This window comes from Geotrypetes seraphini, chromosome 9, assembly GCF_902459505.1.
Source record: "Geotrypetes seraphini chromosome 9, aGeoSer1.1, whole genome shotgun sequence".
Lineage (NCBI taxonomy): Eukaryota > Metazoa > Chordata > Amphibia > Gymnophiona > Dermophiidae > Geotrypetes > Geotrypetes seraphini.
The window spans coordinates 161,646,089-161,665,162 of NC_047092.1; the positions used below are offsets into that span (position 1 = coordinate 161,646,089).

General features: G+C 41.8%; 1 protein-coding gene across 8 annotated transcripts in view; it reads left to right on the plus strand.

Moving 5' to 3' along the window:
• The window catches only part of LEKR1 (leucine, glutamate and lysine rich 1), a 149,086-nt gene that overhangs the window by 19,121 nt on the left and 110,891 nt on the right, over positions 1–19,074 (plus strand). For 7 of the 8 annotated variants that reach the window (XM_033958182.1, XM_033958180.1, XM_033958183.1 and 4 more), the window contains exon 3: positions 13,630–13,844. The exons of the other annotated variant lie outside the window; for it this stretch is intronic. In XM_033958182.1, coding sequence (XP_033814073.1) covers positions 13,630–13,844 — 215 coding nt within the window. The remainder of the gene's footprint in view (positions 1–13,629; positions 13,845–19,074) is intronic. 8 annotated transcript variants of the gene reach the window in all.

Below are 19,074 nucleotides of genomic sequence, written 5' to 3' on the forward strand. Positions count from 1 at the left end.
TGGGTATAATGAAAATATTTCAAGTATTATTTAAATGAAAAGCTGTGTGAAAAAGGTAGGTTTCCAGCAAAGACTCAAATTTAAACAAGTATAAATGAGTTTGTGTCTATTTTCCCTGGTGTAATTTTGACCCCTTTCTTTCTTGGCCACAAGAATTTAATTGATGAAAGAGACTGTTCATGGCAAATAGTATTTTTAATGGCATTTTCTACAGCATTTGTTCCAAACCTTTTTGAAACTGAGCTGAAATTGAAGAAACCTCTGAGAAGAAAAACAGGCCCCTGAAACATGTGGCTCAAATCTATTTTAATTTGAGACTTGTTGACTCTTTGTGTGTAAATGTAACTTCTTATTTAAGGTGTAGGAAAGAAAGGGCTTTTTTAAAAAGGTATTTCAGTTTGTGTATGCAGGGGGAGTGCCACCTGTGTGATTTTGAAAGGTTCATTTTAAATTTTGATGTGTGGAAAAGGAAATATTTATTTAGAATTGGCCTGGCTCTGTCAATTGAAGACCATATTAAGTCAGGGTTACTTAGGACATAGGTCAGAGCTGGTTTGTATTCCTGTCTCAGGTCAGTGCTTGGGATATCTACAGGGAGTTTCAAGTTCACTTAGTTTTCATAATTATTTATTTTGAGCAGAAAAGTGAACGGTGTTTCATGAACACAGACTGTTCTCTTGAAGATAAACCCTCATAACAGTTCATGTTGTTCTTTTATTTTTTTTCAATAAAATCAGCAGAGTGCTATGGAACTCTTGGTATTAATTCTGAATAATGGATTTTTTTTCCAACATTTGAGGACATATTGTAACTGCCAGGAAAAATAAAGCTGAATTTTTCAGTATATTTGTGGTTATAGTTAGGGTCAAATTATGCTGAGACAGAATGAGTAGATGAGAAATTAAATTATAGGTATGGGAACCAAGATTAATAATACATCAAAGAAGATTTTTGCTAACTCACATAAAATGTTTCATTTTCATAAATTGCAAAATAGTAAAAGGTGTTTGTGATAAGAAATGGGAAAAGGTTAGGAAGTAAAATTAAACTCAGGTTCAATCCATTAATGGAGGTGTGATAGGATGAAGTTCCTGTCACAAGCCTGCAGAGGGAGCCTGAGAATTGGTATGTGGAGTGCATTGATTAATACGTTGCGCTCCAATAATTTTGCCGTCACTGCAACCTACTCTCTGGAATTCGCTACCTAACCACTTGCGTGGTGACTCTGATTTAAAACAATTTAAAGTAAAACTAAAAACATTCTTGTTCCAGGACGCCTTTTGGATAGCAACTGTCCTTTTAAGGACAAAATTAAAGTAAACTGTTACTTTTTACCCTAATCTATTGTACTTTCCTTTTATGTTGCACTTTTCTATAACGATTGTAGTTCTTCCCCACTTTCCTATTGTTTGAAGTAGGTCCAAACATTCTATCTGTGCTTTATTATGACACTTGGATTTTATCCACTATCCCTTGTTTTTACGTTTTAATATGTTTTTATGTAATTTTATATTGTACACCGCTTAGAAACCTGATTAAGCGGTTTAAAAAATCTTTTAATAAACTTGAAACTTGAAACATTTGCATAAAGATCTTGCAAAGACTGCTGGGAGCTGTCCATTCACCCTAAGTGAAGTAGTATTGGAAAGGAGAGCTCCAGCATAGTAAGCTGTGAAGAACAGAAGCTCTTTTGGGAGCCAGGCGACCCTCAAAGGAAGGAATGCTGGCTTTGGCCGAACCCTTGGTAATCCTAATAGACCAACCTGCCCGGTAGAGCTTGGAGTCCAAGAGGGGTTCAAGCTTGACAACTAGTGGATGTGTCAGTCATTATGTTCTTCCTGAATGTAAGTAGAAAATGCAGCCCCAATTGAAGACATGAGTATATATTAAAAAAGAATGGGAGAAAGTGGATAATCCTGAGAAACTCTGAAGTATGAAATCCAAGGTTTGGATAGAAACTTTTTAAACCAGATCAATACTTTACCTGAAATTCCAAGAGAAGAAATTTTGTACAATAAGATGTACAATCCCACTTTATTTCAAGACTAATGGAATATTTCCCTCCACCCGTCAGGACTTTGTAGGAAGCCTCAGAATTTCAGACACTTAAAGCCCTCCCCCTCATTCCTGAGGCAGGGATAGTGACAAAACTCGCGGGGACAGGACAGGAAAGTTGAGTTCCTATGGGGACGGGGAAAAATTGTCCCTGTGTCATTTTAGACCGTCACCTCTCCAATCTGCTGACTATGACACCCAACTACAAAACATTCAGGAAAGAACTTAAAACTTTTCTATTCAAGAAATTTGTCAAATGATCTAATTAAACCTGATCAACCCTCCTCAGATCCCGACGCATACTATATCTATTAACCATGCATTCTCCCTGGGAATGCCCAGGTCAACTCTTGTTGTAAACCGCCTTAAACTGAAAGGTATTGATGGGATAGAAGACACCAATGTAATGTAATACCTCATCACTGTGCCAGTATCCCAGCTCCTCAGTTTTCCTTCCTACAAGCCAGGCTGTAGGAGTTCATCTTTTCTGCTTGTGTGTTCTTTCATGTAGTTTCAGTATTTTGCGTTTGCAGTTTCGCCCTCATGCTGTGGAGGTTCTGTGCGGGGACATCCTTGACTGCAGGAGATTGCAGACCTTTGAGAAAAGTCTGCTTCTAGGGGGTTCCCTGCTTGTCAGTAAGCCCCCTAATCAGCTTGCACATACCGGGGCTCAGGGAGCTTGCTCACCCCAGGTTCGTCCGCTAGTTCCATGGAAGCACAACCAGGATTGGAGTAAGACTGCATTCCTCCGCCAGGAGTCTGCGCGGCATGTCTGAGGGTGGCAAAGGTCTCCAGCTGTTATGATCAACTGTGTGAAATGCTGCAATGAGATTAAATTGCAACAGAATCATGGCATAGCCTTTTGATGATGCTAGTTTGGCATCAATCACAAGGGACAATAATGCTGTGTCATGCTTTGAAACCAAAGTGCTATGAAATGCTTTGTAACCAAATTGGCTGGGACTGAGACAATTGTGATGATCTAGAGCAGTGGTTCCCAACCCTGTCCTGGAGGAACACCAGGCCAATTGGGTTTTCAGGCTAGCCCTAATGAATATGCATGAAGCAAATTTGCATGCCTATCACTTCCATCATATGCGAATCTCTCTCATGCATATTCATTAGGGCTAGCCTGAAAACCCGATTGGCCTGGTGTTCCTCCAGGACAGGGTTGGGAATCACTGATCTAGAGCAGGGGTGCCCACACTTTATGGGCTTGCGAGCTACTTTTATAATGACTAAGTCAAATTGATCTACCAACAATAAAATAAAAAAAAAACATAAAGCACACTGAAAGGCAGAGAAAATGTTAATTATTCATATTCCGGGTTTTTTCAAAGAGGTCACGGCAGATGACTCTATGCAATGTCAACTCAGTAACAAAATACAAAAATAGACAAATACACCCCCTCCCTTTTTACTAAACCACAATAGTAGGTTTTAACACAGGGAGTTACGCTGAATGCCTCGTGCTGCTCTCAATGCTCATAGGCTCCCTGCACTAAAAAACGCTATTGTGGTTTAGTAAAAGGGAGCCATAGTGCAAAATATAAATTCTCAAAACTGACACATTTTGATCACTAAATTGAAAATAAAATCATTTTTCCTACCTTTGCTGTTTGGTGATTTCATGAGTCTCTGGTTGCACTTTCTTCTTCTGACTATGCATCCAATCTTTCTTCCTTTCTTTCAGCCTCCTGTATGTTTCCTCTCCTCCAAACCTCATTCTCTCCCCCAACTTTTTCTTTCTGTCTCCCTGTTCCCCCTTCTTTCTGTCTCCCTGTCTGCCCCCTTTCTTTCTTTCTCCGTGCCCTCCCCCAAGCCACTCGGTTTGCTGCCACCGCCATCGGGGAACAGCCCCCAAGCCACCGCCATCCCAAGCTTTCCCTGCAGAAGTGTCACGCTGACCAGCATTCCGCTCCCTGACGTCAATTCTGACGTAGGAGAGGAAGTTCCGAGCCAACAAGGCATTTCTCCTCATTCCATCCAGCCTGAGCCCCATCTCTCCTTGATCCAGCATTTCCCTTCTGTGTCTGTCAGAATTACCATTCCACCTATTTTCCAGCATCACCCTTCTTTGTGTCCATCTCATCTATATCCCTATCTCACCACTTTTTCAGAATCTTCATTTGTCTCTGTCCTTGTCTTTACCCCATGTTCACCATTTACCCTTTCAATGTCTTTATCTCCCTCCCCACACACTTTTTCAGCATTACTTCTATGTCTCTATTTCACCTCCTCTTCATGTCCCCTCTGTATCTCTATCCTTATTCAGTAGGTCCTGCTTACTCTTTCTCTTCTTTGTGTCACTATCTCCATTTTCAGCTTTCCCCCCTTTTCCTTTGTTAATGCACCCTGTAGCCAGAATCTTTCCATCCTCCCTCCACTCCGGCCCAGCCCAGTATGAAATATTTCCTTTTGTTTCCCTCCCCTCTCTCTTTCTCTCTCTCTTCTGCTCCCTCACCCACGAGTCCTGCATCTGGCCCTCTCCCTTCTACCTGCACCTGGCAAAACCCCCCTGCTCCGCGGCTCTCTTAAGCAACTCGTCAGCAGCGGTGATCAAGACAAGCTGCCGACATCGAGGCCTTCCCTCTACGAGTCCCGCCTTTGTGGAAAAAGGAAGTTGAAACAAGCGGAACTCGCAGAGGGTAGGCCCCGACGTCAGAAGCTTGTGTCGATCGCTGCTGCTGAGTTGCCGAAGAGAGCCGCGGAGCAGGGGGTGTGGCCGGAAGCAGGTAGAAGGGAGAGGGCTGCTGGAAGAGGTACAAGTTCCGGAGTATGACACCGACCCAGACCAGGATGATTTCTTTTTCAGGCTGTTGCTGCTGCCGCCGCCACGCCACCACGCCCCCCCCCCCCCCCGAAATGATAAAAACAGCCTAATGCCCGGAGTCGGCGTCTTTGACTTCGGGGAGAAGAAGGCTTATAGGCCCAGTAGATCGGGACGGCAACACGAGTCTATCACAGAGCCTGGGATGGGCTCTTTGATCGACTCATGTTGCCTTCCTGAGCTACCGGTCGATCGCGATCGACGTGTTGGGCACCCCTGATCTAGAGAATCAGATAGTAATTTAGCAACAATAGCTTCTGACAACTTTGCTATCAGAGAGATGCTAGACACTGGTCTAAAATTAGTTGATTGAAAGGAATCAAGTGCAGCTTTCTTTAAGATTGGAGTATGTGGTATATTTCTTGAGAAAATTGACTAGTCATAGTTTTTGCTTCTTTTAACCAATTCCCGATGCATAAAAAGGGTATTGCCAACTCCTAATTTTCTAATTAGTGTTTTTCTAATTTCCTAAGTAGTGTTTTATGAAGGCCTTTATTAAACGCCTTCTGAAAATCCAAATACATTTATATCAACCAGATCTAACAGATTGGTAAGGCAAAACTTCCCTTTGCTAAATGCATGTTGGCTCTGCCCTGTTAAAGCCATGTCTAACCATATGGTCTAACTATGTGGTCAATAATTACATTTTATAGAATAGTTTCTGCCATTTTGCTCAGTACTGATTTTCAGCTCACTGGTCTGTAGTATTGCTTTGGTTTTTTTTAAATGAATATGTTTATTACAGATTTTCAAAACAAGTAAAACAAGGACATACATAAGCCAGTCACTGTAACAGAACCCCTAATGAACTCGTATTACAATTTCTATACTGCCCTTACTCTGACTTGCAGAACTAAGCACTTAGTAAGCAGTTCACATACTAAAAAAAGAAATGAGAAATAAAACTCCGTTAGTCGACAGGAGAAAAATGATATGTTGTGACTGCTCCTGAAACAGCAGGAATTGTCAGGAAATGATTTTCCTCTCTGGCTGGATGTATGGACTGCTGAAAATAAGCTACTTTGGACTGGATGTAAAGTTTCATCGACTAGACTGAAAATCATGACTTTACGATAAGTGCTTACTTTGCCCGAGAGGTTTATATTGACATTTTCTTGAACTGCATATGATTTGCATATGGGATTCTGATTTGGAATGATAGAGTCTGGGTTTTTGTAGAACAGTCTTTTTCTCCTATTCTTTTAAAGGAGTTTATTTTACTGTTCTGTTTTTCCCCAACCTTGAAGAGCAAGCCAGTGATATGAGCTGGGCTTCTGATCCCAATAGTGGTCCATTTTGAAGCCTGTTCTCTGGTTTTGATAATTACTTTCCCGGTTTATCCCTTAGTGCAACTCATCATTAGCAAACTTATCTAAAGTCACTTAACCATCCATTGCTTCAGGTATGAATTGATTGTAAGCCCTAATGGCAGGGAAATATGTACAGTACCTGAATGTAACTCACGTTGAATCCCCCTTCTTTTCCCTTCCTTTACACAAAGTTAATATAAGAACATAAGCAGTGCCTCTACTGGGTCAGACCCGAGGTCCATCGTGCCCAGCAGTCCGCTCACGCGGCGGCCCAACAGGTCCAGGACCTGTGCAGTAGCCCTCTATCTATACCCCTCTATCCCTTTTTCCAGCAGGAAATTGTCCAATCCTTTCTTGAACTCCAGTACCGTACTCTGTCCTATTACGTCTTCTGGAAGCGCATTCCAGGTGTCCACCACACGCTGGGTAAAGAAAAACTTCCTAGCATTCATTCTGAATCTATCTCCTTCCAACTTTTCCGAATGCCCTCTTGATCTTTTATGTTTTGAAAGTTTGAAGAATCTGTCCTTCTCTACTCTCTCTATGCCCTTCATGATCTTGTAGGTCTCTATCATGTCTCCTCTGAGTCTCCGCTTTTCCTGGGAGAAGAGCCCCAGTCTCTCCAATCTTTCAGTGTATGAAAGGTTTTCCATGCCCTTAATCATTCGTGTCGCTCTCCTCTGGACCCTCTCAAGTATTGCCATATCCTTCTTAAGGTACGGTGACCAATACTGAACACAGTACTCCAGATGCGGGCGCACCATTGCCCGATACAACGGCAGTATGACTTCTCTCGTTCTGGTCGTAATACCCTTCTTAATAATACCCAACATTCTGTTTGCCTTCTTCGCGGCTGCTGCACATTGTGCTGTTGACTTCATTGTTGTGTCCACCAGTACACCCAAATCTCTTTCAAGGCTACTTCTCTCTAATACTAATCCCCCCATTTGGTAGCTGAACATCGGGTTTTTTCTCTCTAAATGCATGACCTTGCATTTCCCCACATTGAAGTCCATCTGCCATTTATTCGCCCACTCCTCCAGTTTGCTTAGGTCCCTTTGTAGGTCCTCACACTCTTCCACATTTCTAACCCTTCTACAGAGTTTAGTGTCATCCGCAAATTTGATAACTTCACACTTCGTCCCCGTTTCCAGGTCATTGATAAATACATTGAACAGTAGCGGTCCGAGTACAGAGTCATTATATCCAAAGCTAGTTCAGTTTAAACATCAGATTCATCAACTGGTCTGTGCAAAGAAGTCCAGCACAATTTACTGAGAGCAAATAATGATATAGGAGACTGAATCTGATATTGAACCGTATATTGCTTTAACAGTATGGAGTAGGATACAAGCCATCAATCAGCTGGCAGTTCACATGCTCTCATACTTCATTGGATTTGCACTCTGGCCTCATAAAGATCTTGGACAACGTGATTTACAAACAAGAACACTCCTTCATGCCTATGAGATAATCTATAAGATATATTTTATTCTGACACTGTACATTTCAATTGCTGGAGGAGGAATGAGCCTTTTATATTAGACATATGGAGAGACTTTCAAAACATCCAGGTGTATTTAACAGCATCAACAGATCCAAATATTCAAAATGTGTTGAAGTATGAAGATAAATGTCTAGAATCAGTCTCCATTCTTAAACTAGGAAAGGGATAGAACAGTGGTCTCAAACTTGCGGCCCGGGGGCCACATGCGGCCCGCCAGGTACTATTTTGAGGCCCTCGGTATATTTATCATAATCACAAAAGTAAAATAAAACAGTTTCTTGATCATATGTCTCTTTAGCTATAAATTACAATATTATTATTATGACTTAGCCAAAAGGAAAGATTTATAAACTGTGAAGAGTTTTACCTCATGCAAAAATTGTCATTTCTTTCATAAGACATTAACTATTTTTTCTGAGGCCCTCCAAGTACCTACAAATCCGAAATGTGGCCCTGCAAAGGGTTTGAGTTTGAGACCACTGGGATAGAATGAGTGAGAATCCAGCAAGTCATGCAGGGAAGGCAGCAACAGAATTTGTGAAGAATCAGGTTGGCAGACAAGGAGAAATATGTGACTAATGCAGAAATATAGCAAGGCGAACAAATTGCCACTTCAAGAACCATATATTGACCAGAACTTAACACATGAATAGTTAAGGAGAAGTGACTAAGGATGAGAAACAAATAGTTGCAATTTAGGACTGTGGACCACAGACGAGATGGTTCTCAGAAAACAAAGACAAAAACTGGTAAAAACAGACAAATGCAGAGCCTGCACAGATTGCACAGACTGTTATTCATTTTGTTGCTGGCTCTATGTGTTGATATCAGAAGGCCTGTTTACAGAAAAGCTCAATAAAGTAGCAAAGCTTATCTACTGGAAACTGAATAAACACTATAATATCATTATACCAGAAAAAACATTGGGAGCATGACCCTAACTGTGGTGAATGAAAGGTTGTGATAACCTGGGATATTTCAGTATATCCAGAATAGCCCCACCTGCAAGAAAAAAACTAAATTGAGTGGGACAGGAAACAACACAACCATGGCATTGGTAATAGAGTTGTCAGCACCAAACAGCTGTTCTCTACAACACATGGAGAGATGGAAAATCCTCAGGTACCAAGAAATTCAATTGGAGATTCTGTAAATATGGGCAGAAAGATATTTAAATGGTTGTTTTGGGTGCCACTGGCTTAACCCAAAATAATATGTATTGAAATCTATTTGATGAGAGGACCTGTATGCTTATCTGACCAGATGACTTTGACATATTGGTATGACATAATCCTGAGTGGTGTAGAACAGGTAAAAATGAATTGATCTTTTACTCTTTCAAAAAGTACAAAGACTAGGGAACACTCAATGAAGTTACATGGAAATACCTTTAAAACAAATAGGAGAAAATCTTTTTTCACTCAGGCCTAGAATCTCAAAAACTGTGTTAAAAGACGATGTGCTGTTATCGAATTAAAAAAAGCGAATCATTCTCCAAAAGACGCTCATGTAAATGAGGTTTGCGGAGAGTAGTGAATACTCGCTAAATTTGCATGTGCCCATCGCTGGTGATAGCGATGAGCAAATGTGCAGAATAAACGCTTAAAGAAAAAAACAAACTAAAACCAGCAATAGCGGGAGAGATGTTCAATGTCTCCCGCTGCCAACCAACACCCCCCTCCCCCAGTAACGGGAGAGATGCCCACTCTCTCCCACTGCCAAATGACCCTCGCCCTGCAGTGGGAGAGATGTCTACTCTCTCCCGCTGCCAAATGAAACCTGCCCCCCTGCAGTGGGAGAGATGCCCACTCTTTCCTGCTGCTAAGCGAACCCCCTCCTAGCAGCGGGAGAGATGCCCATTCTCTCTCGCTGCTAAGCGAACCCCTCCCAGCAGCGGGAGAGATGCCCATTCTCTCCTGCTGTCACACAACACCCCCTCTCCCCTGCAATGGGAGAGATGCCCACTCTCTCCCTCAGCCAAGCGAACCACCCCACTCCCAGCAGCGGGAGAGATTCCCATTCCCTCTCATTGTCACACAACACCCCCCTGCCTCTGACCCATCTTCTGTTAAGACAAATACATGGGGAATCCACTGCTTGCTCTGAGGTCAGTAGCATGGAATGTAGCTACTATCTGAGTTTCTGCCAGTACTTGTGACCTGGATTGGCCATTGTTGGAAACAGGGTGCTGGGCTAGATGGATCACTGGTCTGACTCAATATGGCTATTCTTAAGGGTATCTGTTCATTAAACAAAATTGCACATTGAGGAAAAGCTTCAGTACTTGCTCAATAAAACAGGAGTTCCCACCTTATTATTTAATAACTAGTCTTATAGCCCGTTACATTAACGGGTGCTAGAATATATGTGTGTGTGTCTGTCTTTATTTTTTTTCTCTCTCCTTAGCCGCTTTCTGTATTTTTTCCTTGGCTGTCCACTACCACCCCTTGCCTGCTCCCCCTGTCCATTCTCCCTTCCTTTTACCTCCCCTGTGTCCTCCACCACCCCATCACTGCTCACCTTATCCAGCAGAAGCCCTTCTCCCTTTGTTTTACCTCCCCCTGTCCATCATCACCTCCTTCCTGCTCCCCCTGTCCAGCAGTAGGCCTGTCTTCATTTTTCTGCCCCCCTCCCTGTTCATCAGACCTGTTCCCCTGTCCATCAACCCCTTTTCCGTGTGTTGCAGCATTTCCCTCCCACCCCACTTCCCTGTGCAGTATTTCTCCCCCCCCATACCTTCCTCATGCTTTCCGGGTTTGGCTGCCACGGCTTGCAGCCGCTGACAGCCGCTGCGGCTGACATCCGACTTGGGCCACGGCGGCAGACATCCAACTCGGGCCGCCGCGGTCGAAATCCGCCTCGGGGGGGGGGAGGAAGAGAGAGAGCGAGCTTCGGGCGGGCAGCAGCCGCGGCTGCCGACATCCGCCAAGGCCGACATCCACCTCGGGGGGAGGGAGAGAGAGAGCTTCGCGCGCATGCGCACTTCTATCTGCGGTGCCCTACAGCTCACAGAAAACGGACGCACGCGATGGGAGTGCGCATGCGCGGCCTAGCGTTTTATTATATTAGATTAGGGGCCCTTTTATTAAGCTGCGGTAAGCAGTAACATCTGCTTACTGCAGCAGAAAAGTGCTTACCTTGAGGCATGCTTAGGCATTCTTTGGTAATTTTTGCATGTGTGTATACTTCCCGTGCACTAAAAAATAAATTGGGGGCAGTCAGGAATGGAGTAGGGATGTGTTCTATGCTAATCGGTTAACAGCTACATTGCCACATGCGGGCGAGTCCTTACCACCTACAAAATAGGTGTAGTTAAGTGATCATGCACTAATGGCCATATGCTAATGGGAGAATTGGGAAGGGGAAAGAAGGTACCAAGCCTCGAAGCAAAGCAAATCCGACAAGAAGAGGCAGTGGAGATGTCAAATCCAACCGAGTGGTCAGAATTCCTTTATTAGCAGTTATTATCAAAAGTTTAAAAACAAGCAAAATACTAATAATGCTAGATATACAAAAATCAGTCTTAATACGCATGCATAAGCATGTGCTAAGGCTACATTTTATTACAGCTTAGTAAAAGGGCTTCTTAGTTATTCATATACAGGGCCTATAAACATTTTTATTATATGCACTTTGAAGAGACTAATTATAGAAGGATGGGATGTTTCCTGATAGCTGCAGTGGCATGACTTTGATCAAATGTTTTCCTACAAAAACCTACCCTTGTAAATTAGCATGCTCATTGAATTAATTTTTGCTTTATTATTAAATATTTTCTTGGCATTGCAGCCTAATTTACCCCCCCCCCCCACCTTTACTAAGCCACGGTAGAGGTTTCTACCACGACCCAGGGTGCTAAATGCTCCAACACTAATATGAATTCTATGAGTGTCAGAGCATTTAGCGCTTCAGGCCGCTGTAGAAACCTCTACTGCAGCTTAGTAAAATAAAAAAAGAAAAAAGAGGTAGGTAGGGCTAGTTGAATAATAAAAACCAGAGATTTGTTTAAATAATAATTAATATAAATAAAAACATAAAAATTGATGTCAGTTCAGAAAGAGTAAAAGTCCATAGACTGCTAACAAACTACAGAGGTGTTAATGTGGTTTAAACAGGTAGGAGAAGCCCCTGCCAACTTAAACCACGCTGAGTGGGCCAGCCACCAGTATTCAGCAGTGCTTAACCAGGCAGTCCCGCTGAAAGAGCCACAACACTGCTCGGGCAGAGTCTGGTTAATGCTGGCAGATATGTGGGCACTGGCTGTATTTAGTGCCTCCATAGCTAAGCGGGCAAATTTGTATCCGATTAGCTGTGCAGGTGCTCACACTGAATATGGCAGTACTTGGATAACTTCTGGTTTAGTGCCTGCCCATCCAAGGCTGTTTAATGCTGATGCCTGGATATGGCCTGGCAGTGAATCTCCAGGGTTAAATCTGCTTGCAGCTATCAGCAATTTAAAAGCCACTGACCACCATGAGCTAGATGTCGGCCCTGAAGTCTAACTACTGATAAAATTTGATTCGGATATTAATTGTGATAGCAGCAGCTACTATTTGGTCTCTATTTGCTAAATTATGGTGGGTTTTCAGTTATCATGTGGTACTTGCCAAAATTAATGAGCAGTAACTGCAAAACCTTTGTGTCAATTGTTGGGGATGATGATGCTTATTCAGATGGCATTAATTGTGTTGCATTATCTGTTGTGTTAATGATTAATGGATGTTAATTATAAGGTGCTAATGATTTTCAAGCGTTGTAGCAAAAAACTTTAATTGTTCTGAAGGCAATACTGGGGGGTCCTTTTGCTAAGGTGCGCTAACCGATTTAGCACATGCTATATGCTAATGCATCCATCTATAATATAATCCTCTTAATTGTGCATGCACACTTAAGAGGCTGTGGGTACCTGTCAAGTGCTGTGTCCCTCCGTGCCGAATACCATTTTCGAATTTGAACACAGAGAGACAAAGCACAGCCGGCGACTCCCCCCTCCCGCCCTCACTCACCGCCAAAACCAGCTACTTTTAAGCCTCCTCCTTCAGAGAAAAGCGCTACCGCTGGCCTCGCCGTCTTCTGTCCACTGCAGCCCGCCCTCTCTGACTACTTCCTGTTTCCGCTAGGGTTGGCCGCAGTGGATAGAAGATGCCGAAGACAGTGGTAGCGCAGCGCAGTGCTTTTCTGTGAATTTAAACGTGGCGGCTGGGAAGAGGGCTGTGGGAAATTCTGCTGCTGCTGCACAGGGAAGGCCGGGAAACGCTGCTGCTGCACAGGGAAGGCCGGGGAATGCTGCTGCTGCACAGGGAAGTGTGTGTGTTTGGGGGAAATGCTGCTTCTGCACAGGGAAGGCTGGGAAATGCTGCTTCTGCACAGGGAAGGCTGGGAAATGCTGCTGCTGCACAGGGAAGGGTGGGAGGGAAATGCTGCTACTGCTGCACAGGGAAGTGGAGGGGACGGAGAGGGAAAGGGAGCCTGGGAGCAATCTTGGTTTGCATTGGGGGAGGGGAGGAAGAAGGGGGCCATGGAGAGACAGAAAGATAGACAGGCAGGCAGCGCATTAGAATGAAAGACAGACACACAGAAAGACAGCGGGCAGGGAGAGAGACAGAAAGAAAGAAAGACAGACAGGGTGCCAGAGAGAGAACCAGAAAGAAAGAAGGACAGACAGCGGGAGGGAGAAAGAAAGAAAGGAAGAGAGAGACAGGGGCAGGGAGAGACACAGAAAGAAAGAAAGAAAGACAGACAGACATATATTCTAGCACCCATTAATGTAATGGGCTTAAACACTAGTAGGACGCATTAGGATTTAGCGTGCCTTAGTAAAAGAGGGGATAGTAGAGTCTTAAGTAAATGATGTGGAAACTGCTGTACCGAGGCTAAATTTCATAGCACAAAATAAATCAATTTTTGGTTGTAATTTTACTTTTTAGATGTCGCGTGATGAAACAGTCTGTGCGTACTGTGGAGTCAGCTATCTGATCCTTCACGAATTCAAGCTTATGGAGGAGAAAGTAAAAGCAATGGAAGGGGAGATGCAGTTTTACCAAGGAAGTGTAGAACGTGAAAAAAAGCTCCAGGCAGAATTTCAGTCCCTTAGCAAGGAGTTTGAGAAAAGCAAAACTGAGAACGAACTCAAAACTCAAAGGTTGGGACATAAGTTTTATTCTTATTTTATGTGTTTAACTGAGTTCTTAAGCTTGTTTTCTCATTGACACAAATTGGGAAAAAGATTTAGGGCTCATTTTACTAAGCTGCATTAGCGTTTTTAGTGCACGCAGCATTTTTGCACGCACTATGCGGCTAGAACTAATGCCAGCTCAATGCTGGTGTTAAGGTCTAGCGCGCGCAGCAGTTTAACGTGCACTATTCCGCGAGTTAAAGCCTAACGCGGCTTTGTAAAAGGAGCCCTTAGTAAGTCCTGCTCTCATATTTGCTCAGAAAGCAAATTTTGAAAACATATGTAACTCGCAGTCTCCTTTGCAGAAATGCTATGTATCATGTAATGCTAAATTTGGATTATTAATTAATTTATAGGTAAATGATTGCTATATGAATAATCATGATACTGAAATTTTATTTACTATATCCAAAACTTAAACAAACTTCTCATCATCCCATTCACAGATCAACAGAATACTAACACCACCTACAGAATCAATAGAGTAAATATTTTTTTTAAATGAACCCAACCCAACACCCCCACTCAAAAATTTCTAGCTGCTTCTAGCTGTTTTCTGTGTTACCTTTCATTTTTGACCTAGAAGAATTTTCCTACTCCCTTGGGCTTTCATCTCAGTGAGAACCAGTGCAGCGATCTGATTCCCTGAGCCTTCATTCACAACCTTCCTGGAATCATTCCACCTGTTTCTTGCTTGTATATCAAAACATCGGGTCATCTTTTATTTCTAATTTGAACAAAAATAATTGTTGAAATACCTGTACGTGTTTTCATATTAACTTCATTTCTCAGCTTGTGATCAGTTTGTAGTTTGTCTAAAAAAAAAAAAAATCAAATCATAATTACAAGATTTTGTAGAGAATAAATTGGATTTGAGATTGAATTTATAATGCTTTTCATTTTGAATGTGCTAAATATAAGGTAAAGGTAGTTCACAGTATGTAAATGCCAAGTCACGAATGACTTATGGGAGGCTGCCACTTGTATGTTGGTTTCTTGGCAGACTATCAGTGGGGTGATTTGTCATCACCTTCCCCAGCTGGAATCTATGTTGACTACATAAACTTATTTCATTGGAGGGTGGGCAGCAGGAATGGACTGAAAGAGTTTTTAGGAGGATCTTTCAAATATGTTTCCCTCTTCCCTCCTTCAACTACTGTTTCAATTACTTGAACCTTTTGAAGAGGAGAAATGTTGATATCTCTGTTTTGGGCAGATACATCATTGACATTCCCATGAGGCTTCTTTCAGCTTCCAACAGTCCAGTCCCCCATAAGATCCGAGTAGCATTTTTCTATGTTTCCATTCATGAAAAAGACATCTTAATATGCTAGATCCATAAACTACCACCTTTACATTTATTTGGGAAAATAAGGATTTGGATACATTTTGAAGTTCAGTGATCTCATTCTCAGCCTGTATTCCAGTGACTCTTCTGAAATCTTTCAAGCAGAGCACAAATGAGAGAAAGGGGCAATATCTGAAAAGCAGTATATACTAATAATTGAAGTATGGGAAACAAAGTTCTTGATCTAGAGGCTGTGATGGAATAGACTGAGTTACATTTAGTGGAAATCACGGAGATGTGGTTCATGGAGAGCCTTGACTCAGATATAGTTATACTGGGCTATAATCTGTTCAAGAAAGACAGGGTAGGAAGAAAAGGCATTATATGTTAAAGATCATATTAAAGCCACACAATTGCAGGATCTACAGGTTAAGGAAGAGGCACTGTGGGTCAAAATGGAAAGGGAATGGGAAATATATTTATATTGGTGTGATATACAAGTCTCCTTCACAGATAGAAGAAGTGGACAGAGATTTAATAGAAGACATTCAAAGATATAGTTATAAAAGGTGAAGTATCACTAATAGGATATTTTAATATACCAGATGTTGATTGGGTATCCCTATTGCAGGATCTCATAGAAGTAGGGAGATCCCAGATACTCTACAAAGAGAACTGTTCCAGCAGTTGGTAATGGAACCCACGTGGGATGGAGCCATACTGGACTTAGTGCTTACAAATGAGAAATGATCATTTGGCATACATTGATCACTTCATGGTGTGGTTTTATATTAAGACAGGTATAGAGAGGACTTATTCGAAAGTAAAGGTTCTAAACTTTTTTTAAAAAACTAACTTTGTTCAGATGAGGGATAATGTCAAGGAACCATTGTCTGGTTGGGAACATCTGGAAGAAGTAGGAAAGCAGTGGATAAAACTGAAAGGAGCTATTGTAAGGGCAGCAAACCATTTTGTAAGGAAAGTAAGTAAAAGTAAGAAGAAAAAAGGCTGCTTTGGTTCTCAAAAATAGTAGCTGAGAAGGTAAGGAAAGGGGTTAGCTTTTATAAACGACAAAAGATTGTAGAAAGAAGAAGAGAGGCAAAAATATCTGGAAAAGTTGAGAAAGGCTGGTTGAGTAGTCAGGAAAGCAAAGATGCAAATGGAATTAAAAATAGACACAGGATAAAAACAGGATGGTCAAGATATTTTAGTGAAGGGGAAGAATATGTAGAAGCTGATAAAGATGAGGTTGAATTGCTTAACAAATATTTCTGTTCTGTGATCACAGCTGAAGCGCCGTGAGCGAAATCGCAGAAAACAAAAGCAAATTGGACTGGAAGTGTGGTAGACCCTGATCAATTTTCAGAGAGTTGTGTTCATGAGGAGTTCGCTAAATTAAATGTGGATAAAATGATGGGGGCCGGATGGTGTACATCTGAGGGAACTTAGGGAAGTTCTGGTGGCTCCACTGGCTGATCATTTCAATGCTTCTCTAGAGTTAGGAGTGGTACCTGAAGATTGGAGAAAGGCGGCTATGGTCCCTTTTTATAAAAGTGGAAATAAGGAAGAGGTAGGGAACGACAGGCTAATGAAAATGCTTTAAAAACAGAGAATAGTGCAGTTTCTGGAATCCAGTGGATTACAGGACCAGAAGCAACATGGATTCACTAGAGGCAAGTCTTGTCAGACAAATCTGATCAATTTTTATGACTGGATGACCAGAGAATTGGATAGAGAAAGAGTGCTAGATGTGTGTATTTAGATTTTAGCAAAGCCTTTGACAGTGTTCCACACAGATGTCTAATAAATTAATTGAGTACCCTCATTATGGGCCCCAAAGTGACAGACTGGATCAGGAACTGGTTGAGTGGTAAGCGACAGAGGGTAGTGGTCAATGGGGATCACTCTGGGGAAAGGGATGTTACTAGTGGTATGCTTCAAGGTTTGGTTCATGAGCCTGTTCTTTTTAACAATTTTGTAAGTGATATTGTTGAAGGGCTGACTGGTAAGATTTGCCTCTTTGTAGATGATGCCAAAATCTACAATAGAGTAGACACCCCTGATTGTGTGGAAAACATGAGAAAGGATCTAGCAAAGCTTGAGAAATGGTCTAAAATTTGGCAGCTAAGATATAATGTTAAGTGCAAGGTCATGCATTCGGGCTGCAGAAACCCAAGGGAATGGTACAGTTTAGGGGGTGAAGAACTTTTGCGCACGAAAGAGGAGCAGGACTAAGGTTGAAAAGATAATAATAACTTTATTTTTACATGCCGGCTTACCATAAACAGTTCTAAGAAGACAGCGAAAGCTAGAAGGATGCTTGGGTGCATAGGGGAAAGGAATGATCTGTAGGAAAAAAGAGGTTTTGATGCCCCTGTATAAGACTCAGGTGAGACCTCCATTTAGAATATTTGCTTCCTTTAATTGTTTTTATAATTTTTTATAATGTACACCCTCTAGACATGTATTTTTATAGACGGTATATCAAAAATAAAGAATCTTGAATCTTGTGCAGTTCTGGAGACAGCGTTTTCATAAAGATAAACAGGATGGAGTCAGGCTACTAAAATGATGAATGGTCTTCATCATAAGGTGTATGGGGACAGGCTTAAAGATTTCAATATATATGTATTTTGGAGGAAAGGTGGGAGATGGGAGATATGATAAAGATGTTTAAATACTTACATGGCATAAATGCGCATGAATCGAGTCTCTTTCATTTGAAAAGAAACTCCAGAGTGAGAGGGCATAGAATGGGCTTAATTGGTGATAGGCTCAGGAATAATCTAAGGAAATACATTTTTACAGAAAGGGTGGTAGATGCATGGAATAGTCTCTCCCGGTATAGAGGTGGTGGAGACAGACTGTGTCTAAATTCAAGAAAACATGATACAGGCACGTGGGATCTTTTAGGGATAAGAGGAAGTAGTGGATGTTGCGGATGGGCAGACTGTATGGGCTATTTCGCCTTTATCTGCCATCATGTTTTTGTTTCTATGGCAGGTGGATAGATGCAATGGACAGATAGATGAACAAAACTGTCAAATCTAGTAAGTGCTTTCAAGCATGCATATGCCTAAATTCTGATTTTTCATTAATTAAGCATTGAATTGATTTTCAGATCTAAATTATTGTTGCAAGATTAGAAGGTAAACAATGAAATAGGAATGCTAGGCCAAGACCTCCACTAGGAGACAAAATGTTTTTATACTGTTGATTTTATGATAACATGACCTTCTCTTCCTCCTTACTCATAAAGCCATTTATTAGGCACTGGTGCAAAGCAAAAGCAAATGTGTCATCTCTTCCTTAATGGTCATGCACACTATCAAGAGAAGGATATGAGATTTCAGGAAACTGCAGGCCAAATTCCTTGTTCGGCTAAAAAAATAAAAACTTGATTGGATGTGTTCAAGTTCTGCCAAAAAATCCCCCCACCCTTTTCAGGTTGCTTTTAAATTCTAAATCCCAACTTTTCCTGATCAAAGCCTTGTTTATTTTAACCATGTTATCTGTAATAAATAGAATCTCTGAAACTTCCTTTTTGTCTTTTCTGTATGTTTAGACTAGATCATAATCAGGGATGAACTCTTATGTATTACTATACTATTATTTCTAGAGCGCTACCAGACATATGCAGCGCTCTACAGAGTCACAAAGGAGAAAATCCTTGCTCAAATGAGCTTACAATCTAGACAATCAAGACAGATAAACAGGATGCCAGGGTAAGGGTTACAGTTAAAGGGAATGGTTAAACTGATGACTAGGGTATATCTGCATAATCTGTAAATCACTATGCAAATGATAAAAAGTGGTGGTAATACAGTGTTCCCCCACGAATTCGCGGTTTACGAATCATGGATTCGCTCATTCGCGGTTTGCTCCGACTGCCTCTTCCTGTAGTAGTCG